Genomic DNA, 26,857 nt, shown 5'->3' with positions numbered 1-26,857 from the left:
TTTTTCGTCCTTCACCACCCTAGTAGAAATGCATCGTTTCTAAATTCTTAATTATTTTAAAAAGTTATAAACTAGATTAAATTTGATTTAATATTTTATTGTTCATGATTATAATTAATATAAACACATTAAAAATAGAGATGCAAATTTGCAATTGAGAAAGAAAAAAATACTAAAGTTATATCAATTGAGGGGGGAGGGGGGCAATGTAACTAACTAATTAACCCCATAAATTGTTTTATATATCTATTCTATACTAATAATAAAAGGGATTATCTTATCCCCAATTTTTACACCTATTTTGTCCCTAATAATTATTAAAAAGAACTGTCATTAATATTAAAACAATAAAAATTGTCATAAAAAATTATCATTTTTTCTATTTTTCAGGAAAGTAAGGTGTTCGTTTTTTCCTACCGGTATATTAGGATATACTTATTTTGAATGCCCCCACCATCTTCTATTATGTCGCGAGGAAGTTGCAACATTTAATGGCTTTAATAATTACCTTCATTTTTTTTTTACATTCTTTTTGCCGAACTCCTTAAGTCCTTAGACATATCAGGTACTAGTGCTCTACTAATTCACTTCTCATTGTTGCTAAAAAATTTAGGGTGCAAATACTAAACATCTGGATTGATTCTGTTTGTACAGTGTACAAGGATTACGTGCTTTACACTCAAATTTCAACATAAAGTAGAAAAAGAATAATGGTAAAATTAGAAATAAACTATTTGACAGCCACCAAATTGTATTTCTGCCAAACAAATGTCAGTTGGGTACGGTCTAACCAACATCACTATTGTGGTTTTGATGGAGTTGGAGATGATGGTGGCTTCAAATCCGGGTACTGCAAAGAAGAAAGACAAAAAAACAAACGAGAATTCTCATTTTATCAGACAACGGGATTCTAAAATACAAAATGTAAGAAAGCAGTAGTATGCACACTTCACAAATAGATGTTCACTATGGCTGTTTCATGTTTTAAAATCATGCAAGTAAATATCTTAAATCTTAAAAATATAATTAATCAAATTTATAAGGATGTTTATAATCATCTTCCATTTTAATATATAGGGCATATATAAGAGAGAACACAAATGTACTGACAAAGTTGGAATCTCTATTATCGGAACCAATCTATATTTCAGTGGACACCTCCATCCGAAGTCAACTACATCCAGTTCATTCTTAAATTTACATAAAGACGCCAATTGAGATACAAAAAGTTTGATGCATATGATTGCTTGAGATACAATAGCTATCAAGATTGACTTTAATCCAAACGTATGCTTTTGCATTATTTAATAATACTGCAAAACTGTTAACTACAAATCTAGCAAGTCCTAAACTTCTGATGCTTTCAGGTTGTCGTGAATTTGCATCAGAATAGAAAGAAAACTAAAGAAACAAATCAATAGCACGTATATGATTCCTTCCTTTTTCTTTTTATATCCAACCAAGTTTGCTATTTGATATCAAACCATCAGGAGTACAATGTCCTTTTTCAAACTATCATATCGCACTCATGAGGATCCATGGGTGCAGCTATTTTATGCACAAATCTAGCTTTGAACTCTTCTATTCCTGTGGTTAAACTACACAGAATTTAGACGGTTGGGTAGGGTACTCCGAAATTGAATTATGACCTCAAATAATAAGTAAAGGTTGCAGTCAGTGCCAATGAGTAATAGCATAAATGGTGCAGGATCAACTTTATCTTTTTTTGGATACATTTAAATGGTAATAAGAAAAGGTTAATAAGAGGCCTGTTTGGGTAAAATTCTCTAAAAATAAATTTTTCTATAAGTTAAAAGTAGCTTCTCCATAAGTTAAAAATTAACATTTAGCAAACACTAGTATGAGAGAATGTCTATAAATTAATTTATAGATGAGCTAATTTTAGCTTTTGAAGAAACTTATTTCATACTGATAAAAAAATAAGAACTTATTTCATTTTTTTTATTTTCTTCTCTTTGAAGTGATTATAAAAAAGTTTATCTAAATAGGCCCTTACTCTATTCCTATCAATCAGGTGCTAAAATCATGCTTGAAATCCACTGGAGCAAGAAAAGGCCCACCCAGAGAATTATCTCCTGGAATATTTTTTTGATCCCTGAAAGGAGGGAATTCACTATTCAATTAGCCTCTAGGCCCCTGGAGCAACTCCAATTCTGTGGTTTTTAGGTTATTCATTTCAGTCTGTTTTGTTTTTATTTTTTATATTCCCAAAATCTTTAAGAGTTCTCGATCACATAACCAACCACAGAATGGAAACTTTACTAGTTTGATATATTTGCCCCCCTTAGGCATGCATGTTGTTCTTCCCATGGGTCATAAAAGATTAGTGTGGATTTAGTATAAAGGTCACTCTCTCTCTTCTCACAAGACTAAAATCCATGCAATCTACACTCCTCACTGGTGCTTTCAATGAGCTTTTTACGTGCTGCATGCAACTCAAGACATATCCACTCCACACAAAACGCAGTAAAGAAAACATGAGAGGCCTTCAAAAAACTTTAGTACTCAAGAGTAAAAGTTTTGGGATTGCATCGCTTTCCTACATGATTGATATTTCGATAGTCAAACTATTTCTTGAGAGTATAACAAATGTTATCATACCTCAACTGTGTTTTCCAATGATCGGTTATCATGTTAAACAGTATAACTAAAGTTACAAAACCATGGACATAAAACACCAGTTGCAAGATTCATACAGTAGAAGATAAACGACAGCACCGTAAACGATAGAATTTGGGAATAGAATACTAGCTAAGAGATGCTGAATACAAATCCTATTTAACTAACTAATAGTTCCTATTTTAACTGTTAGAACTTAGAACATGAAGACACACAATCTGAGAGAGTTGAGGATAACATACATTGGGATAAGGAGACAAGGATGCTACAGAACCAGTTTTCACTTCTGGAATGGACTCTGCAGAGCTTTTCACTTGACCATTGTCTGTTGTTTGGTTTCCAACAGGAGAGATATCTCGGGATAAGGAACTCTTATTATTACTATCATTTTGCTGGATGGCTCCATTTTCATTTGTATTGAGTTGTTTTGAAGCTTTTATCCTTTTCTTCATATGCACAGAAGGGGGCAAAAAGGAGTCTTGTATAGCCTGCAATCATGAAGAATCTATTACCTTACTTTGAAATGATATCCTGAAACCAGATACATACATTCCTTTGTTGGCATCAAGTTGAAGTGCAAAACTGAATTACCAAAATTTGATTTTTGAATCCCTTGCTTAAATATATATATACTCTAAAAAGTAAGAACCTTTTATAGCTTCATAGGAGTTTTGATAGAGAGAACAAAGAATGCTAACTTACATCCAATTTACATGGTTTTTCTAAGGTGAAAAAAAAAAAAAAGAGTGTAGAATGTTAAGAGATGTTCGCTATGCATTCTATGCTAAACAAACAACAAGTAAAAGAGAAGAGAATGGTCATACCATCCAACCTTGCTGGCCTCTAACCCCACCTTTGATTGCATAGGCCTCTTTGAAACCATTTTTGAATAGTAACTCAGCAACTTTCATGGAATTACCGTCAAAACTACCTTACACTCAAAAGAGAAACAAGTGAGGCTTTTTGCTGACAAGTATAGTATATATATGGTTAAAGAAATGATATTAGTCTCATTAACAATGTGACTCCTTTGATCTTAGTCAGAGTCATACTATAAACCATCCAGAATATAATATAAATGATCAGACACCTTTTCCACTTTTGTTCTAAACTTAAAAACACAAATACTTGGCCTCTTTTTTTCTTTTTACTTTTACTTTTCCATGAATCAGAATTTTCATCTCAATAATGATACATGGACACGTGCTACAGTGCAAACACATCATTAACACTCTAAATTTATCTTTATCTCTTTTTTTGTCACATAATATTACCTTATCACATCCACATTTCCCACTCTTTTCCCGGCTTAAGATCCTCTCCAGTAACATATTCACTAGACAAGATCTTAACCATTGAAATTATTTGATTTCTTTTATAAAAATACTATAAAATCATCTCTAAAAATCAAGAAGGACAAGATGAATTCAATTTACACTCTCATGCTAAATTTCAATTGAGATAATCCGGACCTCTTTCCTCTCTTTTTCTAGGTGTATGACTTACGAGCACTAGTTGTCCATAAATCATTCTTGTTTTCATCTAGTTTCCTTTTTCCACTTCAATCACACACCATTCAGAATCCAATTTCATAGATACTACATTGCTTTAACTTGGGCCTTTTGGTAATGAGGAATGCTATTATGCTAGCAACGATCCTCCTAACACTCTCTAACCTTCTCTCTAGTATTGACTATAAATTATTAGAAATAACAAATTTTGTTGGGGTCTCAATTCTCATTAAATAAGTTTCTCATGTCCACTAAATTTGTGATTTTCAATAAATTTCAACTTTACCGAATTTGCAATGTTTAATATATTTCAGATAATAGGAAGTGCTAGAAATAGAAAGTGTTGGAAAGAAAGAGCTCATCTTAACACAATTCAATTCTCTCTCACTACTTTATTTACCTGTCCAAAACACAGACAGCAGTGTTCGGCGCGTCCGAGAATCTCCCCAAAACCTTCTTCACAAACTCATCTTCATTCCCTTCAGTGAACTCAACCTGCGCCACTTCCTTCTCAAACAATTTCAAATTCGGCGACCTCAGAAACCTCACGTTCTTCCCGTCCCTTATGTCCAACAGCTGCGAGCTGGGGTCATCGCGGAGCCTCCGGAACGCGTCGATCGCCGATACGAACTTGCATTTTTTGAAATACTGCTCCGTCAGAGGGATAACCACCAGCCAAATAAAGGTGCAGCCGGCAACGAAAAACGGGTAGCGGTTGAAGAAGTTGTCGATGGAAACCAGAACCGACTCCAAGCTGATTTTTCCGGCGTCGGAGGCCACGTCAGCGAGGCACGGAAGTGGAGTGAGGAGGTGGAGCGTGGCGAATGAGAAGAGAGATTTTGATAAGGGGTTGAGAGAACGTGTTTGGAAGGAGGAAAGAGAGGGTTGAGGAGAAGGTGGAATTGCAGAGTTTGTGAAATGGGAGAAGGGTTTGAAGGTGGGGGGTTTGGGGGTTTTGGTGGAGAGTGGATAAGGAGAGAGGAGAAGAGACAGGGAATTCATGTTGCACACACCTGAAAAATGATAGAGGAAGGGGTTAGCAACATTGATATATGCTCCTTATCTTATATAAATTAATTTATATATGTAGTACAATTTTAAATAACAAATATATAAAATAAATATTATGCGAATGTTCAACATGGATACTAATATAACTAATTTGGATACTGGGTAACGTGTACATATTTCTTTGTTAATTATTAATACAATAAAGGTATATAAAAATATTAGTTTATATTATTATTATCACATAAAAACAAAAACAAAAACAAAACCAACAACTTTGTAAAAAGCAGAGGCCATCAATTCTTATTAAGTTATTATTCAACCATCAGATCTGCTTGTCATGTGTATAAAAAAAAATGTTGGGTCATTGGGTGGTGGAGTCCGCTTATACGTATACATTTACATATACACACATCTACATTCAATACTATGGAAAACGCGAAAAAGAAAACCCCAAATACGATAGATGTGGTTAAAACCTGCTCTTATAAACCTTACAGAATCATTACCAATGCAAAATTCAACTCCAGATGTTACCTACAATCTACACTTTTCTGAACTTCTTTTCTGTACATGTATGGATTTTGAACATTTAGAAACCGGATTTGAGATTCATGCATATCAAGGTTCTTTCTTAAAATTGCCAAGGACTTCTTCCATGCAGGCTTTGTAAGCTTCCATGCCTGGAACATGTTTTGCAATGTCTAAGCCGACAGTCATCCATTTCTTCCCTGCTTCAATCTGACCCAGCCTCACTGGCACTGCTGCTCGGTTCCATGCAGTCATGGCAAGCCACTTTCCTTCTTCAATTGGATACTCTTCTTCCTTCAAACCAACCATTATCCTATAGGCTTGTTTGTACATGCTATACACAAGATCATCATCTGCATCACCCTTGTAAACGCTAGTAATGGATATGAGTTTGCGCATCACAATAGCAACATTTTGGTAATCTGGAACTGGTGATGAAAGGAAAGATGAGAGACATTCATTTAAAGCGAAGGAGGCTACTTCGTGATTCAACCGGGGACCCTGTGAGGCAGAGAGACCTATTTGAAGGAGGTGGTGGGGTTTGCAAGCCTTTGAACTGGCAAAATTTCTCACATGGAGAAGTTGCGATCCCATATCATTCAGCCTGCCTTGTATATCACAAGCACAGAAAGTGTGTATGAAAAACAGTTCTGGCTCGATGGTATTTATTTGGTCACCGTTAGCAGATTTCCTGGCCAAAATTGATTTTAGCATCTGCATCCACACAAGAAGGGAGCAAGAAAATATTCAACAGAATTCAAAATTAAAATATAACCCAAAAAGGAATTATTTTTTATAGAAAGAAACATCCTGTTTTATGCATCATGTCAATCTAAAAGAGTAAAAGACTAATGCATCAAGCAAAATGAAGTCCGTAACGTTTTCATACCTGTCCTGCTCTATCTAGCAAGTGTAGAGCTTGCTTGACTTCAGCTTCTGACATAGAAGTCTTCCTTTGAAATTCTAAAGCTATCATTGATGATACCGAAAGAACTAACGATTTACAAACCATGACATTGTTCTCATTATCAGACCCCTCAACTAGAGCATAAAAATCTGATGCCAGTCTTAAGAACTCAGCTGATAATTCATAGTTCTTATCCTGACCTGTTTTTGTACCAAAGTTCCATGAAGTCACAGCAAACCAATTCCGTTCCCGTCTTCCAACCTCCTCTTTTCCAAAGAAGCAATCAGGACCCATCTCCGATGCTCGTGTATGGGCATGTATTAAGAATTTGAGGACTGGCTTTTCATTACCCGGTTCTTGAGAGAGGACCGTCAGCAAGGTGCGCATAACTGTTACTTCTGCTGTGGGCATAGACTTTCCTGAAGTATAGAAGTTTAGCATACTTGATAGAGAAGCAACAGCAACAGGTAGAGCATGGCAAGCAACAGCTTCATGTGCTGAAAGTGAGAGAAAATCTGGTTGAAAGTCAAGGCAAGTTGTCATCGCTTCAATTTGATTAATAGCACCTTGGTGGTCATTCTTTTGGAGATAAATTTTGAACTGAGTTAAAGCAAATGAAATGTCAACGTAAATTCTCATGTCATTCCAGTTACAAACGTGATTCTAATGAGATGCACTGAGCTTAATTCTAACATCTAAGTTGTAACCAGCTTTGAGCATTACATACGAAATCAAATATATGAGTCTACATAGAATAGCATTATAAATTTGTATGTTGCTTTATTATGTATACATATGGATTTAAAAGCACCAACAAGAGTGAGAGAGAGAGAGTGAGGAGATGGTACCTTAAGAAAAGCACAGACAATGTTAGGCTCAAGCTGCAGAGAAGAAAAAACATGGTTAATATTTCATTTTTGACTGAAATTTAATGCAACGAACTCAAAAAAAAAAAAAATCAACAACAAAACCTTTTCAGCCTCGTTGATGTATTCTTGAGCGCGATCCAGCTGCAGGAGACCAAGGTGGCAGAGACACAAAACTCTGTAGCCCTTGGCTCGAAGTATTCTGTTCTCTGCATCATATGAAATATATAGCATTGATTTTTCAAAGAGTTCCGCACTGGTCTCGTAATCTTTTGATTGAAAGTTATCAGCACCGCTGAAAATCACATAAAAATATTGAGACTAGTAAGTTTATTTGGAGAGGAAAATTCCTACGTGTTGCAAAATGTTATTGAATGCAAATATGAATCAGTTAAACGGAAAACCCTTCAATATTTGTAAGAAAGTCATTCGACGTTCTGACATTTGTCAAACCTTTCAGATGTTCTAAATCGAAATATCACGTAAATAAGTTCCAACTTTCAATTAAACACATGTCAACAAAACGAAATTGAATTGTCGAATAGTGTATAAAACACACTTCCCAGCGGGTGCAAGATGGTTACAGTAGCAGGCAAACCAAGCATGTATATATATTTATTATATATCAAGCCTGAATGTGTGAAGAGAGATATAAAAGGTTTCAATTTCCTTTTAATTTTGTTCCAGTGAAAACTTTTAGAAGCTCATCTCTTCTCTGTCATGTTCGGTGAGAAAATGAGTCAATCACAGGACATAACTAAGAATCAATTGTCAACTCCATCAGTGGAAAACTAGAACAGAAACCAAGAGAAACGCGCTTCAATAAATAAAATGTAACTCCTGAAATACACTAGAGATTATTCAAGGCTCTGACAACACTTATCCTGACTCCACTACAAATGCTCCCATTCTAATTCCCAAATAAAGATAGCCATAAAATGTGATTAAAGCTTCGAGAATAATGATACTGCTTCATGTTAATTTATTAACTGTCAGTGAATCTTGAAAATAACAGAGCTTAGCCTCTAAGGGAGTTGTCCATACTCATTTGACAAACAGGGCAGGTTTATTGTTGCAGTATAACGTGTAGCACATAAACATTGTGCCTACGTATAGTTGATCTCTTACCTAATTCTAGAATGTTTGGCGGTGCTGCAATTTTAAGGCTTACCTTTTGCAGTAGAGCTAGGATTCAGGGAGAAAGCGGTAAAGAATGACTTAATAGTTACCTGGTACCTACTACGAACGTTTGAATTTTATCTTTCGTGACTTGACAATAGACATTAATCAGAACAAATTTCTGAAGCTATGGGATAACTAATTGTTCAATGAAACAGAAAAGGCAACGGGGAGTCTCCCTTTCAGCAAAATATTTTTCTTGCATGGATTAAATTTCTTTTGAATCATAAGGAAGCTGGTTCACGATCTTGCATGCAAAATCAATAATAATCTAGGCATGTATCATCACGTCTAAGAATTAAAGTAATGAATACCAAGCTGCTTGTGCTCTTTTTGGCTTAGCAAGCCAGTCATGCGAGTTATCAAGTACTAAATGTGAACATCTTCCAACAAAAAGTCAAATCCTAATTCACCACTTCACAAAGGACTAGTCCTTTCATTAGGCCTAATCTTTTCTTCAACCACGAAAGCTATCTCTCATCCAAGGTTTTAAAAAATGGCTCAGCACTATAATTTTAGCCGTAGCATCAAAGTTCTTGAAGTCCCAATTGCTGCCACATCAACAGATTTATCCACAATCTCTCACAACATAAAAAATTAAAAAAAAAAAATCACAATCACGATCACGATCACAATTTAAAATCTTGATATCACCTGGTTGGGAATTAGACAACCAAGTGACCAACAATAACTTTAAGCCATTCAATCACATTTATTATATATTTTCTTGTGAAAACGTTTTAGATAGCAGAACAGAAAGATACCAAATCTAAGACACAAACCCAAAATGTCATTCTGCATAGTTCACAAACCATAGTATGCAAATGTATTAGCTATATACCAGTACCAGCTAAGCTAGCATAACAAACATCGAAATGGTTGAAGAAATCTTACCAATTCCACAGAATAGCATGCATTGCCACCCTATCCTTAGCAGCTTCCTGTCCTGCAAAGAGGGCCACCACCCTCTCATCAGATACCAGCTCAGCAACCACCTTAGCCCTCACTCTCCCTCCTTCCCCGACACCCCCAACCACCCGGTGCGCCACCCTCACCGCCGCGCCAGCACTAACATGGCACCTTCCCAACAGCCCCAAGAACACTCCCTTGGCCGTCTCCGCCCCTGCCGTCCCTGCCGCCGCAAAATACGCCTCCACCGCGGACACCCAAACCCCCTCCGGAATCCCTCTATCAATCACCATCCCCCTGAGCTCCCTCTCCGCCTCCCCGTGCCTCCCCAACCCTAACCAAGCCTTCATCGCCAACACCGAAAGACTCGGATGCTCGTCACCGCCCTCAGCGCAATCCCTCAGAACCTTCACACACTTAATCACACTCTCGAACTCCTCCTTCTGCAAATGAATTGCCGCGATGAACCTCAGCGACTTCCACCTCAACGCGCGGATCTCCACCTTCTCTTCCCGTGTCCGCGCCACACCGAATCCTTTCTCGCAGCTCTCTAGCGCCTCGTTCATCAGCTTAAGCGCTTCGTTCGAATCGCGATGGGCGTCCTCGCTGATCTTCGACAACGCGCGTTTGCCGAACGCCATGAACTGCTTCGCGAGCTCCGCGTGATGCTCGCACGAGCCGAAGAGGAAGCTCTTGCTTCGGTTCAGAAGCGCCACCGCCAGGTTCGGGTCCCGAACCTCCCACGCGGTTCGGGACCGAGCGAGGTTCAGATCCAGCAACAGTTTTCTCTCTCCGGCGTCGGTGATTGAATTGATTTCGAGCTTCGAGACCAGATCTGTGGCGCGCTCGAAGCATTTCGCGGCGAGATCGAATTTTCCGAGGTTGTGCCATATCAGGCCGGTCTTGTGGTAGAACGACGCCGATTTAATTGCCGGAGAGGGGACGCCGGCGACGTCGCCGGCGATTGATAGGAGGTCGGCGGCGATGTGCCGGAGTTCCGCGTGGTTTCTATCGGCGGCGGTGACGGCGGCGGAGGAGGAGGAGGAGCGGATGGCGGTGGTGTTTGAGATGTCGACGCAGGCGTTCCAGAGGCGGTAGCTGAGCTTCCAGATGTGGAGTTTCGATGAGTTCGGAAACGGAGCGAGTTGACTCAGCTGAGTGAGGCATTGCCGGAGATCGGAGGCGGCAGACTCCGGCGGGGGTATGTTGGCGGTGCGGGTTTCGAGTTGCTTGACAATTGCTTCGAGTTGGGAAAGGCTATGGTTGTTAGTCTCTGTGTCACGGTGGAGTTGCCGGAGCTCCGGCGAGGAAATCTCTGCAATTCTCATTTTTTTGGCGGGAAATTTTGAAAGGCTGGTTGTTAGTTTTCTCCTTTGGGTGTTTTCTTTCTTTTTTCCAGCGTGTACAATTTACCTTTCATTTTGAAATTTCGCTTGAGAGGAAAACTTTTATTTTCATACTTTTAAATTGTGTTTTTCATTATTCTATTTGTGAAAACAGAACAAAGCAAATTTATTTTTTTAAAAAAAAGTAATGTGATGATAATCAATCAATTATATTAAATTTTACGCAATGCTTTGATGTAAGAGTAATGTGATTAACTACATAAGCATGGTTAACTTTTTCATAAATAATTATAAAAATTTCAGTTTTTAGTTTTTAAGCATGGTTGCATAATTTCATTTTGGTGAGTTATAGCAAACTCCATGCTGGAATTTTAAAATTTTCACTTGCTTAGAAAATTAATACAATGCTTAATTTATTTATATTTTGGATTTGGATCGAGAGAAAAACCTTTTGATGCACATAATAGAACATATACTTAGTAATAAGTTGTGTATAGTTTTTATAATAAAGTCCGATTATATGATAAATTAGTATTGGTTAGTTTACACAGTGATCATATCTCGTGAATAGAAGGATAATTGGATTAAGCAATAAATTTCCTTGCATATCCACCATTTCTTCAACAAAAATCATGATCATAATAATGTTGCATGTATTAATTCTCATAAATGAATTAATGTTTGTTTGATCGTAAAATTGATCAATGTCCATTTGTAAAAATAATTCAATATTACTGTGGATCAGTTTTAATATTTCCTAATGTTGCTCTTAGGAGACCAATTCACATGAATCATTGTTTGCTTAAAATTTATACGTTATACAGGTAAAATTGGTGTTAACAATATGTGTATCAGTGTATGCTATAACAATACTCCATGCAATTGATTTTTCTGATGTTGCATAAATAAATGTTTGATGTAATGTACATATTATTATTTTTTTTCTAAGACATTTTTTTCCCAAATCAAATATTTTTCTTGGAATTAATGCAAATTTTTATTTGAGTTAAAAGTTAAATATAGAATAGAAAACCAGAGGAAAAAAAATAAAAATAAATGAGAAGTTTTGTAATAATCTTTTGTGATTTTCTTAAATATATATTAAGGAGGGAGACTTATTTTAAATTAATCAAAATTACTTTTTAAAATTTTTTTTGACCGTCCTAAAATTTATAAAAAAAATATATTATAAGTTTATAAATAAAAATTATTATGTTAATTTATATTTAAAAAAATAAATAAATATAAGATTAATATATACTGTCATATAAAGAGATAAAAATAAATAAATAAATAATAAACTATTTATTATATTAAAATATTTATATATATAAGTGTTAAAAAAATCTTAACCCCTCTGTAGATAAATTTCTGGCTCCCCCTTTGATTGAATGTAAAATTTAATCGTGATGGTACAAATTATGTATCTATATATTTATTTTATTAATATAATAATTATGTGGCTATTTTGACATTCCCGCTTTCTGGTTCAGTTTCAGTTGATCCTCTAAAGTGAAAGCAAGCGAGGGTAGAGGGTAGAGGGTAGAGGGTAGAGGGTAGAGGGTAGTTTGGTACTTGCACAGAGAGCTATATATAAGAAATTTGAAGGGAGAAGACCTAATTGAAGTATTTCACCACCGTTTCATCTTCCCTGACCTGAGTCTCTGGGCGAATGGAGGGGTTGAAGGTCGCAAAAGCCAACTTAAAAGTATACATTCATCCTTCCAAAAGCAATCAAGTCTCCCGAGCCGTTCTCCGCGAACTCAGCTCCTTGCTTTTCACGTACGCTTCTCCCAATCGCAATGAAAACCTCTCACCTCATCGTCGTTCCTAACCTCGCTCTTCTTCCTTCCAGGTACAACGAGATCTTCGACGGCGTCGTTTTGGCCTACGATGTCAACTCGCTCGACCCCTGCGCCAAGATCCTCCCCGGCATCAACCCTTACATCGGCGTCAAACTCAAGGTTAACCTGTTGCTCTTTTCTCCCAAGCCGGACACGCTCTTAGGTACGCTTCTCTTCTCCAGTGCCTCTTTCTTTATCGCGAAAATCCACGCCTGTGTTCATTATTAGGGTTCCGTGTTTGTTTTGTTGCTTTCAGAAGGGAAGGTGGTTAAGCTTACGCAGGAGTCCATTCACCTTGTTGTGCTTGGCTTCTCATCCGCGATTATAGCCGAGAAAGACATCAGGGAAGAGTTCCTGTGCAAAACGGTGAGTTCTCTCTGTAATGTGATTTGGTCGTTGGTTGCTGTTCAGTTTAACGATTAGTTAATTAGTCCTATTTGTGTTAGTAATTAGCGAGAGACTTTAGGGAAGAGTTCGTGTGCAAAACGGTGAGTTCCTCGCAGTAATGTGATTTGGTTGTCGGTTACTACTCGGTTTAGCGATTAGTGGTGCTAGCGATTAGTTAATTAGTGATGCTGATTAATTAATTAGTCTATTTGTTTAGCGATTAACAGTAAAGGCATTAGGGAAGAGTTCGTGTGCAAAACGGTGAGTTCCTTGCTTTAAAGTGATTTGGTTGTTGGTTGCTACTCGGTTTAGTGATTAGTTAATTAGTTTTTCTGATTAATTAATTAATGATTAATGATTAGTTACCCCTGTTTGTTTTAGCGATTAATTATTGGTGCTGATATGGTTTGTGTGATTCGTCTTTGTAGAAACGAGGGCAAGAGGTGTACGCGAGCAGGACTAACAAGCGGCATGTGATAAAGGTCGGAACCGTGATACGGTTTTTAGTCAAGAGGTGACATACTGTTGATTTGCTTCAATCAAGACTAATTATGTTTGAATTCTAGCTTCTCCCTTGAACCTGAAAAGAAGAATCAGATTCATAAGCTTGAATTTTGAGAACAAAGTGAATAGTTCACTAAAACTTGGCACAAGAATTTTCTTGGTTGCGTGTAATGGAATGCATGGTTTTGCAAGTTGCATGCATGTTTCCAAAGCGTGAACCTCAGGCTAATGGGAATATAATCCACGATTTCAAGTTTTAAGATATACAATACATCACATTCTCAAAGTGGCGTGCATGACCTGTATATAAATTTATCATACACTTAAGAAATTGTTGTTTGTTCTCTTGACAGTAGCCTAGAAATGTCATAAGATTCTGATGTTATGAATGGATGAGAGATGTTATTTTTGGTGACTTGTTGCATAAATTTTCAAACTGTAACTGTATCACAGCTCCACACTGGCCAAAAGATACATTAGGCCAGTTTGTTTAAAATTATGAAAAAAGAGGTGATTATTAAAAATAAAAAAAAAAGTAATAGGAGTTGCTTCTTAAAAAAAGTAGAAATCTTTTTTTATTATTATTAATAAACAGCTTACACAAACACATCAAAAAAGAAGAAAATTGCTTATTTTTATTAAACAAATATTTTTTCTTACAATGACCCTGGATGTAAACTTGTAAAATTTATGAGTTTAATATCTCATCTAATGACTAAATTTTGATTATGTATCTTTGCAGCTTTGACGAAGAAATACTTCATGTTTATGGATCTCTGATTCCCGAACACACAGGCAGCATTTATTGGTTGGATAAGAACTTGGAAGTTGTTTCCCATAATGACAGGTTATTCTCATATAATTTGTAGATTCAAAATAATACTTTTGAAAGTTTATAATTCATGCTTAGCTGTCTTAAAAAACTTACAGGAGTGAAAAGAAAAGAAAAAGTGAGGGAGAACAAATAATGCTACAGCAACATGCTGTGAATGGGGAACTGTCATCCTTGGACATTGTCCAAAAAAGAAAAAATTCGAAGAAGCTAAAACACCAGGAGGAATCTTGAGTGTAGCATCGGAATCTTATTTTATAGTGCACTTTATCTTCACAGGTAAATTTTCTATTTTTAGTTGATTATATATTAAGTGCCTAAAAATTTCAGGATTGATTATGTCCTGTAAGTTAATGCTGTTTCTGCATTAAGTTTTTGACAATGTTATTTTTTGTTTACATAATATTTCAACACATAAGGAAAGGAGTTATGTTTATGTTCAAGTTGTTAAACAAATGCCTGATTCCAATATACTCACTTTGACACATCACACTGTAGGATTCTCATTTCCTATGGAAGGCTGCCCATTCTCTGCATATATGGAATAGAAACCCCCTAGAAAATCACCAAACAAGCCAGGAAATATATCTGAAATACAAAACCGAACTCTTGGGGGACTTTTGGAGTGTGGAATATTTTTACTTTCATAGGAATCTGAAGTTGGAAATGTTAGTTTCTGACATTTGGTTTATTATTTAAAAATTAACATTTCTAGGAAACATGGTTTCTTGGGAATGTTTTTTATACAAGTATCCTATCAAATTATTCCCATGGATAGGTGGGAATCTAACATTCTCGAATTAAAAAGAATTTTTTACTGTGGTAAAAATATTACATTGTATTAATTTTCTTCGATAATGTAGTAAAAGAAATTGATTCTCAAGTAATGTTTATAAACATTCTCAAAAGCATTTGTGACCAACCCAAACAGAATTAATCATTCCTGGGAATCATTATTCCCAAGATTTATGATTCTTGGGCATGAAAAAATTCTTTCTACCAAACGCCTCCACATTGCTGCAATAGCCACTTCATGTTTTGCAATTATATATCACAGTGCTTAAATACTTAAAAATAAAATAAAATAAAAAAGCAGATTGAGTAAAGATATATAGTCTACAAAATCCATCAAAATAATTAGAGTATTTAAAAGATTGAGTGTTTTCACTCGTACCCTTATTGTAGTTTCATTGTGTCATTTATATGGAAACCATAGAACAGGGATTTATACCTTTGACTTGTAAGGAAGATAATTTGACTCCACCTGAAATTGCACAAAAGCTGCAGAATTAGCTGTATTCTTTAGTGTGCCACTTTGTATTGACTTAAGTAGAAATTTCACTAAAACCTGCATAACTGTCCTATCTAAAAACCTTTTATGTGAAGGCTTGTTGCATGGATGACACATTTCGTATCCATCGAAATTGTAGTAAAGAGTGAAGGGAAGGGAAAGTAAAAATTTATTGAATGTCTTAAATAAGCATGGAAAATTATCTTAAAACAGAATTGATACAATATCTTACTTCCAAGTGTTTTAGATAAAGAGAGGACGCAATGATTATATAGTGCTAGTGTTATAGATAGTGTAGTATGTTTTCTATTTTTGTTGTCTTGAGGCCTATAAAAGGTCGGTTGTCATTTTATTGGAAATGTAAAGTATGTTTTTCTGTATATGTTTGACTTAATGTTGTAAAATTGAATATCGTTTAGTTTAATGTTCAACATAGAGCTTAATACCACAATAGGATGTTGTGTGCAGCGGTGCAGCCCTTAGCATAATAGCACCTCTTTAATTGGTTCATTGAAGAACACTGATGTCTTGTCCCATTCACATTGATCCATTGAAACATTTATTGGTGGAGCCTCATGTGCACACTATTTTTTGTATTAATCTTGGCTGCATCTGAATCATAGCTCGGGACGGGAATGAGGCTTCTAGAATTGTTACAATTGTATATTTATACAAATTCAATTTTTTTTTTCATACATCTAACTGAATTTAGATTTCCAGCATCTATAATATTTGTGTAACATTATTTAGTATGTACTTTCTGGAGAAGTCTATAATGGCTAATCAGACGAATGGCATTGCATAATAGCTAAATTTATGGATGCATAAATTGAGTTTGTCATCTGATGTCAAGTATGTTTGATATTTATGAAGGACTTTCATCAGGAAAACAAATCGGCATGTCTTCATTACCGAGGGATGCTTCAGCATTTTGAATTCTGAAAGGATTCTCGAAGTTACCTTGGACATAAGTGCACTTGTTTCAGTTAAATCACAATTCTTTCAGAATCTTATTGATGATAATTTATGGAACCTTGTACTTTTACTGTATGATTGAGTAGCCTTACAAGGTGTTTTTTTTTTGGAGGGGAGCGGGGGATACAAAGGCTAGTGCATTTTCAGTTTAGGAATTGCATGTTTGCAGTCTTTATTCTATTAGTTAGGGCTTGAATTCTTTAGGAAGTGAGACCTATCCATGTATATCATTGAGTCTCATAATTAGAAAATGGTGGATTACTGAGTATGAGAAGGTTGCTTGTTTCTCTAGTTTTGATCACATTTTATGTTATATACTAAAATGATCTTCAAATTTTCGTCTGTTATGCTACAATGCTATTATTTTTTGTGACAATTTGACCAGCTAAATGTTAATAACGTTTCTCTCCTTAAATCTAATGACATTGAAAGAAATGGTGTGGAGCATATGAAGTCACAAATTTGTTTTGGTCTGCACAACTAGTTCCACGGGGAATATAATTGCAAATGTGGCTTTTCAATCATTGTGTTTGAGGAACTTGTCCAAGTTGGGATGGCAAAAAAAGGTCGTAATCAGAGTGTGATGTAAAGAGGTAACTAGGTAGTCATTTTGATTTTTAAATTTACGAATTATAAGCGCTCACGCGTAAAAGTCGTGCCTAATGGGGAGGTGGGGGGGGGGGGGGGGACCCCTGATTTATGCTATTCATTTTCAACAACCCGTTTCGATAAGTATTTTAAACTAAGGCTAAAAGATATATGCTTTAAGGAAAAAGTCTAGGCCCCGCTTCCTCATCCAATGCTTGTTTTTCTTTTCTTTCTTTTCAGTCCACAATGTCTTCCCCTTAAAGCTATTATCTTGCAATTTTCTAATTTCCACTTTTCCCCCCTCATGCCGTTTTAAATGAAATTTTAAAATATACTAAGCGCAATTATTTCAGTGAGCTTTTGCTTTTGAGCGGCATTTATCCGAATAACTGGGGAAGAACTATGAAGCTAAGTTTTATCTATTACAAGTCTCAGCTGTAGGAAAGATAGTCGATCAATAGTCTCCGTCTGAACTCTTCGGTTGCACTTGGAAACCAACTTTATAACTGCGAAAATGTGTTCTCTTACCAACGAAAAAAGAAAGAGATATTTATCATTTACACGTTCAAAAATGTAATTCAAAATAAAAATCACGTATAAAATGTAAAAAACTATAACTGAAAGTTTTCATTCTAACGTTTATCACGTTGAAAATCTGAACCAAACACACGGAATATTATACAACTGATTCCATATACAGTTGGGGAATCAATATTATATTCTTGGAAAGGTTGTTACATAATTTTAAATGTAAAGTAGTGTAGTATTACGTATCCTTGAATTTTGTTCTTTATTGAATTCCAATGAAAATCACCAGGCAATTATGCATTTTTTTAACTACAATATAAGGAGGTTGGTTTTATGGTTAAAATGTGTTTCTGCATTAATAATTGACATCTGAATTAAATTTTAGAAAGAAACACTCGTCTCTAAAATTGATTAATAGCTAGTTAATCAATTAAGCCGAGAATGCAATTTTAAATTTCTCGTACCATGCAATTTTAGAAGGACAATTCCAGCTTTCATTCAACATTGGGCGTTTCTAAACCCATGACATTTTCACGGTTTAGGTGAAAACCAACCAAAGGACTCGTTTACGGTTTTCTCATTAGTTGTTGGAATAGTCAATTGATTTTGAGTTTGTGACTACAACTCATACTATGAGGTGAAATAATGGGATATCTGATTATTTTACATAATAAAGTGGACCCTATTGGCACGTTGTCTACAATACTTGGGTCTATGAAATTCTAGTGTGAATCTAAGATGATTGACTTGGAGTTTGGATGGTGCGTAATTTCTACGATGTTTCGTTGTTTACTCACTTTTCCCTTTCATTATTTCGTGTTAAGGTCATAAATGGCATTTTGGAGTCATTAGTTCAGGACCTTCATTTACCTTTTCTATTTTAAAAATAATATAAAAAAAAGGAGTCAATTCAAGATAACACTGCTTTTGGATAAATTTAACATTCTTTTTAGATTACAATATGAATACGATACATACCAACATTAACGATTCTCGATCCTACTCAAACTCAAATTTGTACTTAAGAAAATTTAATTTAATTTTACTCAAATCAACTATTTTGTAAATAAATATAATTAAATTCTTTTTTAATGAAAATTCAGGTCATAAATTTAATTTGTTGTCATTAATCTAAATAATTTTCGTGAAAAATCTTCTAAACAATCTCTCAAGTTATTGCGTTTTTAACGATTGATTTTATTTGACAAAAAAAGTAATTTTCTTTTATTACCTTTTAAAAAAGTCAATTAAAAAAGTTGAACCTAGAAAATAATTAACTTTACTACGTATGTAATTCTTATACTAGTAGTTTAATTGAGAAGAGTAAGAAAAATATATGTAGTAGTATAAGGAATTTTAAACTTCTAAAACGACTCTTTATCTCTTTTTTTTTCTTCTTCTAATTTCTCGTTATCTGATGGATTGAATTAACTGAGCCAAATAATTGTCATGAAATAATTGTTATTTTTTATATAGTGTGAAATATTTATTAATTTAATTAATAACTAATCTTTATCAGAGAATTTTTTGTACATAAAACTTGAACATTAAATCTATCTTACTTTAAAAAAATTGAGTCTAATATCATTCCGATAAATAATTTGTTGATTGCTAATTTTTTCTTTATAAATAGAGGTTACATTCTTTTAGAAATAAACAAGTAACCAGTTAGATATAATTTATCTTTATTTTTACCTAACTCAAATTTTAATTGAGATATTTATTTAAACTCAAATTCAATATAATCAAGATTCAAAATATATGTGATGAGATTAATATGACACGATGAATCATAAAGAAAAAAAAGGTGATAATATTAAATTTAGAATATAAAAGTTTTACTTAAAAAAAACTATAAAACAAAAAAAAAAGTTGTAAAACTTTTGTATGATGGTATCAAAATATATTTTTACATTAAATGCATGGTCCAACATTAAACTGATACTTTTGAACAAGAACAAGGTTTATGGGAAAATAATCACTTATAAAAAATTGTAAAGTTTTTTAGTATAATTTTTTCAAAAATCAAAATCATAAAAGAAACAATTTGCTACAAATTTTTTTTATATTATTATCATTAAAGTTAGCTGTTCCAGTTTCTCAAAACAAATCACCTACGTTGGATGAGAGAAATCTCTTAGAAAAGACAATACTACAATTTCTCTGCTCTTGTCCATTGTGAAAATACTCACATGTTCATTACAAGTTTGTAATCCAATCCTTTTCACATGTTATTAACTTCTAAGTTTGACAATTTACGTATTACATTAAAATAAATGAATTAAAATAATATAGTCATTATATATATATATATATATATATATATATATATATATATATATATATATACATTTGTCTCACAATAAATCATCAATTTTCTTTAGTTTTAAGTTAATTCACTCGGTTATAGATTAATTATACTTGCGATATTATGATTGTCACAAACGAATTTACATGTGACAAAGATTGAACACATTTTCTAATAAATAGATTGTCCTTATAATATATAAGCATCATTATTTTTTTTATAAATATAAATAATTGATCTAATTTAACAAAACATAATATATATATATATATATATATATATATATATATATATTGTATTAAATATATTGGTTCTCAAAATATTTAGAACAAGAGACTCTATATTTTTTGTTATATATTGATCATGAAATTAATTAATACTACGTTAGTTTATTTTTATTAAAAACAAATATTACATTCATCAAAGTCGCCTAAACACTATTATGATTGTCACATACGCAGAGGTTTTATATATAGTGGAGATTGAAGATGAGATTTTCTAATAAATAAACTATCTTTACAATGTACAGACACGAGTAAAAGTAACTAATCAATACGTCAATTCATTGAATTGATGAATCACTTATTCTTTTTGGTAAATAATAAATCAATGATCTAACAATTTCTTTTACACAAATTTTTTCTAATAGTATGACTCGTTAATAGACTCATAATAAATGAATAATATAAAACAATATTATCACTTAATATATTAAAAAATAAACTGTTGTTTCTTATGATTAGAGATAACATTAAAAAAAATTAACATGATACTCCGTTTTTTTTATATACTTAGAAACTGAGATAATAGTATATTTTAGTTTACTTGTATCAATATTAATATATAGTATAGTATGTTTAACATATAATTATGCCGCTTTAGAATATGATCAGACATTGGATTATCAAGTTATTATGTATTAATGAGCATCAATTAATAGGAAAAGAAAATTCTTCATGTGAATCTCCATATCTTGACACCGCATAGATCTTTCACGAGAAACAATCAATCTTGTTTAAATCACAAGTCTAACCAAAACTCAAACTATAAATTACTACTAATGAAAGTAGAAAAAATCTAAACTAGTTAACCCACGCGGTAAAAGATTATATCTGGAATGAAAATTTATATTTTTCAAAATGGAATTTTTATTAAAAAAGAAAAAGTTTGTGTGTAATTTTTTGTCCCAATACAAACGCCCTCGTTTTCAGCAAAAGCAAGTGAAGTAGTCAAAGAAACAAACTCGTTTAAGTCTTCGCGTCCCTCAATAGTCTAGTCGTCTCTGTCTGAAATTGCCCCAAAAAAACAAAGGAAAAAAAGAGAAAAAAGCTTGCCTTAGCGTGTCATTTGTTTGACTCGGTGAATATATTTTCTTTTGTATTCTTATCCCAATTCATGAAGCACACTATGTTCTTTCCCATCACAACTATTTGTGACTCTCTCTCTCTGCACAATTCTTGGTCTAGTCTTCCTTTTCTGCTGTTCACTGTGCCTTACCCTTTGTTTTGGGCAAACTGATGTTTCCATGTTGTTTAAGAGTTGACTAGCTAAATATCCCAGGTGGGTATTTGAGTGCTTTGTGCAAAATTCATGTGATTTCTGAATCTGGGTTGCTTCGGTTTACTCTTGTATTGATTTATGTCAAAAGGGTTTCTCAGGCTTTATTAAAAATCCTTTTTTTTTTAATATATGTTTAGTGTTTTTTGGTGTAGACTTGGAATTTTGTGCTAAAGGGGGAAAAAGTTGTTTTTTTTTTTTTTTTTTTTTCCTTTGGTTTTGGTTTATTGGTTGGTGTGAGCTTTGAAGTGCTGAATTGAGTTCATGATGTTTGTTTTATTGTGTTTCAGGGTGTGTTCTTAGGAGGGTTGCAGCTATGGAGTCTATAGATTTTATGCTGCAGTTTCATTAGATACCGATTTTGGTGAATTATTATAATAAATTGTTCTTGGCTTTTTGTTAACGATGGTTGTGGGTAGCCAAATTTTTGTTGCTAGTTTCTTTCTGCTGATTCTCCGTGGCATGGTTTATGGGACTGATAGTGATATATTCTGCTTGAGAAGTGTAAAGAATGCGCTAAAGGACCCTTACAATTATTTGCAATCATGGAATTTCAACAACAACACAGAAGGGTACATATGCAAGTTTATTGGGGTTGAGTGTTGGCACCCTGATGAGAACAGAGTCTTGAACATCAAATTGTCTAACATGGGACTCAAGGGTCAGTTTCCTCGCGGAATTCAAAATTGTTCAAGCTTAACTGGATTAGATTTTTCGCTTAACAGATTGTCTCAGACCATTCCGGCGGATATATCCACCCTTCTTACATTCGTGACATCTCTTGATCTATCTTCAAATGATTTTACTGGGGAAATACCTGGATCCCTTGCAAACTGTACCTATCTTAATAATCTTAGACTTGACCAAAACCAACTCACTGGTCAAATTCCTGCAAACTTGAGTCAGCTCCCTCGGCTTAAGTCGTTTAGTGTTTCCAATAATTTTTTGACAGGGCTAGTTCCACCCTTTAAAACTGGTATAGCTAATGCAGAAAATTATGCAAATAATTCAGGCCTCTGTGGTGGTCCCTTGGAGGCTTGCCAGGCCAAGTCTTCAAAGAGTAACACTGCAGTTATAGCTGGAGCAGCTGCTGGTGGTGTGACTGTTGCAGCATTAGGACTGGCCATTGGAATGTTCTTCTATGTGCGCCGTCTTTCTTATAGGAAGAAGGAAGAGGACCCTGAAGGAAACAAGTGGGCAAGAAGTCTAAAGGGAACTAAAACAATAAAGGTATATTGATGCATAGCTTACTACATATGTGATTATATTATACTTGGGAGCTGATATTCATTTTTCTTCTTAGATTGATCCATGATTTATATAATTGTTTAATGAGTCAGGATCCGTTAATACCAGGTGTAAGTTTTTAATAGATCCTAACTCTTTGTTTAATTATGTAAAACTTCTTCAATAGAGAAAAAAACATGTCATGGGTAATATTTTTATTGCAAACTATCTATTTTGATAAAATTTTCAATTTCAGCATTCTTTAACAAATGATATATCTTTTTGGTTGTTCATTATATTCACTATGAAAAATTCTTTTGCTTACTGGCATGCCAAATGCACGAAAACAATATATTTTTTTTGTAGCATACATGATTTCATGTGATTTGAACTCTTGTGTATTATGCCTAACTATGCGGAATCGTACACCAGGTTTCTATGTTTGAGAAGGCAATTTCAAAAATGAACTTGAGTGATCTCATGAAAGCTACAAATAACTTCAGCAAAAGCAATATTATTGGGTCTGGAAGGTCAGGAACTGTTTACAAAGCTGTCCTTTCTGATGGCACATCACTCATGGTTAAGAGATTGCAGGAATCTCAACACTCAGAGAAAGAATTTCTGTCTGAGATGTCTACACTAGGGTCTGTCAAACACCGTAACTTGGTTCCTCTTTTAGGTTTCTGCCTGGCCAAAAAGGAGAGGCTTTTGGTCTATAAAAATATGCCAAATGGTACCCTCCATGATCAACTACATCCAGCTACTGGTGCATGCACCATGGATTGGCCTCTAAGGCTCAAGATTGCAATTGGAGCAGCCAAAGGATTAGCATGGCTTCACCATAGCTGCAATCCCCGCATTATCCACCGAAACATAAGCTCAAAGTGCATCTTGTTGGATGTTGATTTTGAGCCCAAAATTTCTGATTTTGGCCTTGCTAGATTGATGAACCCAATTGACACACATTTGAGTACTTTTGTAAATGGGGAGTTTGGGGATTTGGGTTATGTTGCTCCTGAATATACAAAAACTTTGGTGGCTACACCTAAAGGGGATGTTTATAGTTTTGGTACTGTGCTTCTCGAGTTGGTGACAGGTGAAAGAGCTACACATGTGGCTAGAGCTCCAGAAACTTTTAAAGGAAATTTGGTAGAATGGATTGCACAGCTAACTAGCAATGCAGAACTACATGATGCCATTGATGAATCACTAGTTGGCAAGGGTGTGGACAAGGAGGTTTTCCAATTTCTGAAGGTTGCATGCAACTGTGTCACAGCAATACCAAAGGAGAGGCCTTCCATGTTTGAAGTGTTCCAGCTTCTAAGAGCCATTGGGAGTAATTATAATTTCACAACTGAGGACGAGATTATGTTGCCTGAAGACACTGGTGATGCTGATAACTTAGAAGAACTCATTGTAGCACGAGATGGATCGTGATTGAGGAGGTATGTGAGATATAATTAGGGTATGTACTCAATTTCAATATGTAAGTATTTCTTGCTTTGTGGCACTAAAATAAATGTTAGATTTATATATAGGTTTTATGGTCTAGACTCTAGATCCATTTGTGTGCTTATCAAATATTGAAACACCAATTTAATATGATCAAAATCATGAATGCCCTTTATATATAGGTGGCTTTGTTATGATCCTTATTTTGTTCTAATTTCCTTGTTCTCCCACTTGGCACTTGCATATTGATATGTTGGAGGATTTTCCTTGCCCCTTAAGTACTTCATGAGTTACTGTCATTATTAAATCTGTCCTCATGTGGCTTAAACGTGTAATTAATCTATTGGAGCAAAATTTGATGAAAACCATGAGGATCATCATGCAAAGTTTCATGTTACATTGTATTATCTATGCGCATTGTACAGAAAGTATGCATTTAATATCCTATCTGTTGCTTCCACAATCCCATGTGCATGGGTGGATGTTCATGTAGGACGTGGGCCAATATGTATGTTCTTGGTCACATTCTGTTTTGGCCGTTGAAGCATTGATAAATAAATACTACAGTGTTTGGAAATGCAAAGAATTGAATATGTATGGATTCAGTTATTATCGTGACATAAAATCAGAAGAAAAAAAGATTGTGGCATTGTGCAACTCACTTATACCTGTTTGTTTTATAGGTTAACTTGCTAACCAACTTAATTAAGCATGTATGTAGCTTAAGAGCTTATTTGAGCTTATAAAATAGCTTATGACTTTCAAGCTCTTTTTTTTTTTTTTTTTTTAACTTATTTCAATATTTTGTTTATATTATTTATCAACACAAGCTTTTTTAGTTTAGTTTATTCCAATCAGCTTCTTGGTATAATTTAACAAAACCAACTCACCTTAGCTTATTCTGATAAGTTTTATGATCAAATTTATGGTGCAAACTTCCATGTGATAATAGTTTATTGAATAAAGAATTGTTAAATGCACATAAAACTTATTTTGATAGATTTCGCTAAAGTATATTGAAGTAAAATTTAGAGTTTATCGGATTTGTAAGTCATTTCCATAACTCCAAATAAAATCTATAGAAGCTCTCTTACAATTACAACCTAAGCATATCAAAAGATCATTAGTTACTTTAAAATTTTGTAAATATTTAGAGATCAGCTACTGAAAAGAGAATAGGGGAGAGGAATCTGAATCATGAATAAGAATATATATATATATATATATGTGTATATGTGTGTATAAGAACTTAAAAAAAATTTGTGTTTGAATTGGTGATCAAGGTAAATGTAACTAAAATTTGTAGATATTGCAAAGAAAAAGGTTTATTTCTGTTTGGGACCAAATCAAGCTTCTCTTACTGCATGGGCCCTGTCTCCCAAACAATTTCCCTATAAATTAAATCTTAGGTGAAAAAACTCACACGTTACTGGTGAATTTTTGTTACATTCAAAAGACAAATCTGAATCATATCTTGTACATTCCCCACCATTACCAAAAGGCATCACAAAAGTCTTAAAAAAAACAGTGAATTTGTTGTGGATAAGCATACGGCAGTATAAAGAGTATCCTAGCAACAAAGTTGGTCATAGTTGCAAATACTACGTGTCAGTACAAAGTTTGTCCCAGATGTACACATTTTGAGGAAATTTCTGATTTCGATAAATTCTTCAAAAATTTTGTAGTGTGTGCGCGGATTCGAAATCAATTGTACAGATTTGAACATAACGGTTAGGGTTTTCGTGCAAGTTTGAAAGAGAGAGAAATTACGATTAGTTTCATACTTAGAAATCATATCATGATTCGTGATGATTTTCAAAATTTTAAAAATAATTAAAATATTTTTAATTACGTCTATAAAAATATTCATATAAGATTCTTGGAAATTAAAAACCTTTATGTTTAGTTATAATAATATATTCATTAGGATATAAATATTTTTTATAAAAATAATTTAATATTATTTTAAAATTTTAAAAATTTATAATTAAAATTATTTAAATACTAAATTCAACAAAAGAAATAAACAAAAAAATGTTACATAATAATTAAGAATGATAAAAATATGTTATTTCATTTCATTCAAATAAATAAATAAATGTTAATAAATACCATTAAATCATAGAAATAGAACAAATTTTAATAATATTATTAAAATTGACAATGTCAATAAATAATGAAATACAAGAGAGAAAGAAAAACAAAAATATGGAAGAGAAGGAGAGGGAAAAAGAGAAATAGAAAGAGAGAGAGTGAGAGAGGGGGAATGAGAAATAGAAATAGAAGGGGGAGGGAGAAAGAGAAAGTGAGAGATTTTTCGTGTTTAAAAAATGATACTATGATTTTTTTTACATGCATTAAACTTTTTCCTTAAGTCAGAAAAGTTAGATTTTCAACTCCTCTATGAGAATATTTTAGTAGAAAAGTGGGATAAAAATGGTTCTCCAGAAACATATTCCATGTACTA

At 34.0% G+C, this 26,857-nt stretch overlaps 4 protein-coding genes across 6 annotated transcripts; 2 read left to right on the top strand and 2 right to left on the bottom strand.

Moving 5' to 3' along the window:
• Positions 1–608: 608 nt before the first annotated feature.
• Positions 609–5,194, bottom strand: LOC109803080 (Rhodanese/Cell cycle control phosphatase superfamily protein). Its single transcript, XM_020364547.3, has 4 exons — positions 4,552–5,194; positions 3,465–3,567; positions 2,883–3,128; positions 609–850 (listed from the first exon to the last, which is right to left on the bottom strand). The coding sequence occupies exons 1-4, from the start codon at positions 5,151–5,153 to the stop codon at positions 800–802; spliced, it is 1,002 nt and encodes a 333-aa protein (XP_020220136.1). The 5' UTR covers positions 5,154–5,194; the 3' UTR covers positions 609–799.
• A 144-nt stretch (positions 5,195–5,338) lies between these two features.
• On the bottom strand, positions 5,339–11,544 carry ATSPO22 (Tetratricopeptide repeat (TPR)-like superfamily protein). Its single transcript, XM_020364454.3, has 5 exons — positions 9,537–11,544; positions 7,569–7,758; positions 7,446–7,478; positions 6,580–7,197; positions 5,339–6,404 (listed from the first exon to the last, which is right to left on the bottom strand). Exons 1-5 carry the CDS (start codon positions 10,877–10,879, stop codon positions 5,781–5,783), a joined length of 2,808 nt encoding a protein of 935 aa, XP_020220043.1. The 5' UTR covers positions 10,880–11,544; the 3' UTR covers positions 5,339–5,780.
• A 965-nt stretch (positions 11,545–12,509) lies between these two features.
• Positions 12,510–17,064, top strand: LOC109803083 (DNA-directed RNA polymerase). 3 transcript variants are annotated; one of them, XM_020364550.3, is made up of 7 exons: positions 12,510–12,679; positions 12,753–12,904; positions 12,998–13,107; positions 13,557–13,642; positions 14,375–14,479; positions 14,563–14,743; positions 16,629–17,064. In XM_020364550.3, the coding sequence occupies exons 1-6, from the start codon at positions 12,570–12,572 to the stop codon at positions 14,696–14,698; spliced, it is 699 nt and encodes a 232-aa protein (XP_020220139.1). In that variant the 5' UTR covers positions 12,510–12,569; the 3' UTR covers positions 14,699–14,743; positions 16,629–17,064. The 3 variants fall into 3 exon arrangements, with proteins under 3 accessions (XP_020220139.1, XP_082929131.1, XP_020220141.1); XM_083073005.1 differs by lacking the exon at positions 16,629–17,064 and adding an exon at positions 16,210–16,584; XM_020364552.3 differs by lacking the exon at positions 16,629–17,064 and adding an exon at positions 14,963–16,203.
• Positions 17,065–21,410: 4,346 nt separating this feature from the next.
• On the top strand, positions 21,411–24,587 carry BIR1 (BAK1-interacting receptor-like kinase 1). The gene is made up of 3 exons (XM_020363211.3): positions 21,411–21,714; positions 22,002–22,941; positions 23,371–24,587. Exons 2-3 carry the CDS (start codon positions 22,117–22,119, stop codon positions 24,373–24,375), a joined length of 1,830 nt encoding a protein of 609 aa, XP_020218800.2. The 5' UTR covers positions 21,411–21,714; positions 22,002–22,116; the 3' UTR covers positions 24,376–24,587.
• Positions 24,588–26,857: the final 2,270 nt, after the last annotated feature.

The sequence above is a fragment of the Cajanus cajan genome, chromosome 4 (genome assembly GCF_000230855.2).
Source record: "Cajanus cajan strain Asha chromosome 4, NIPB_CcT2T_4, whole genome shotgun sequence".
Lineage (NCBI taxonomy): Eukaryota > Viridiplantae > Streptophyta > Magnoliopsida > Fabales > Fabaceae > Cajanus > Cajanus cajan.
Note: the sequence above shows the minus strand (reverse complement) of the source record. Positions and strands in the feature narration are given on the sequence as shown.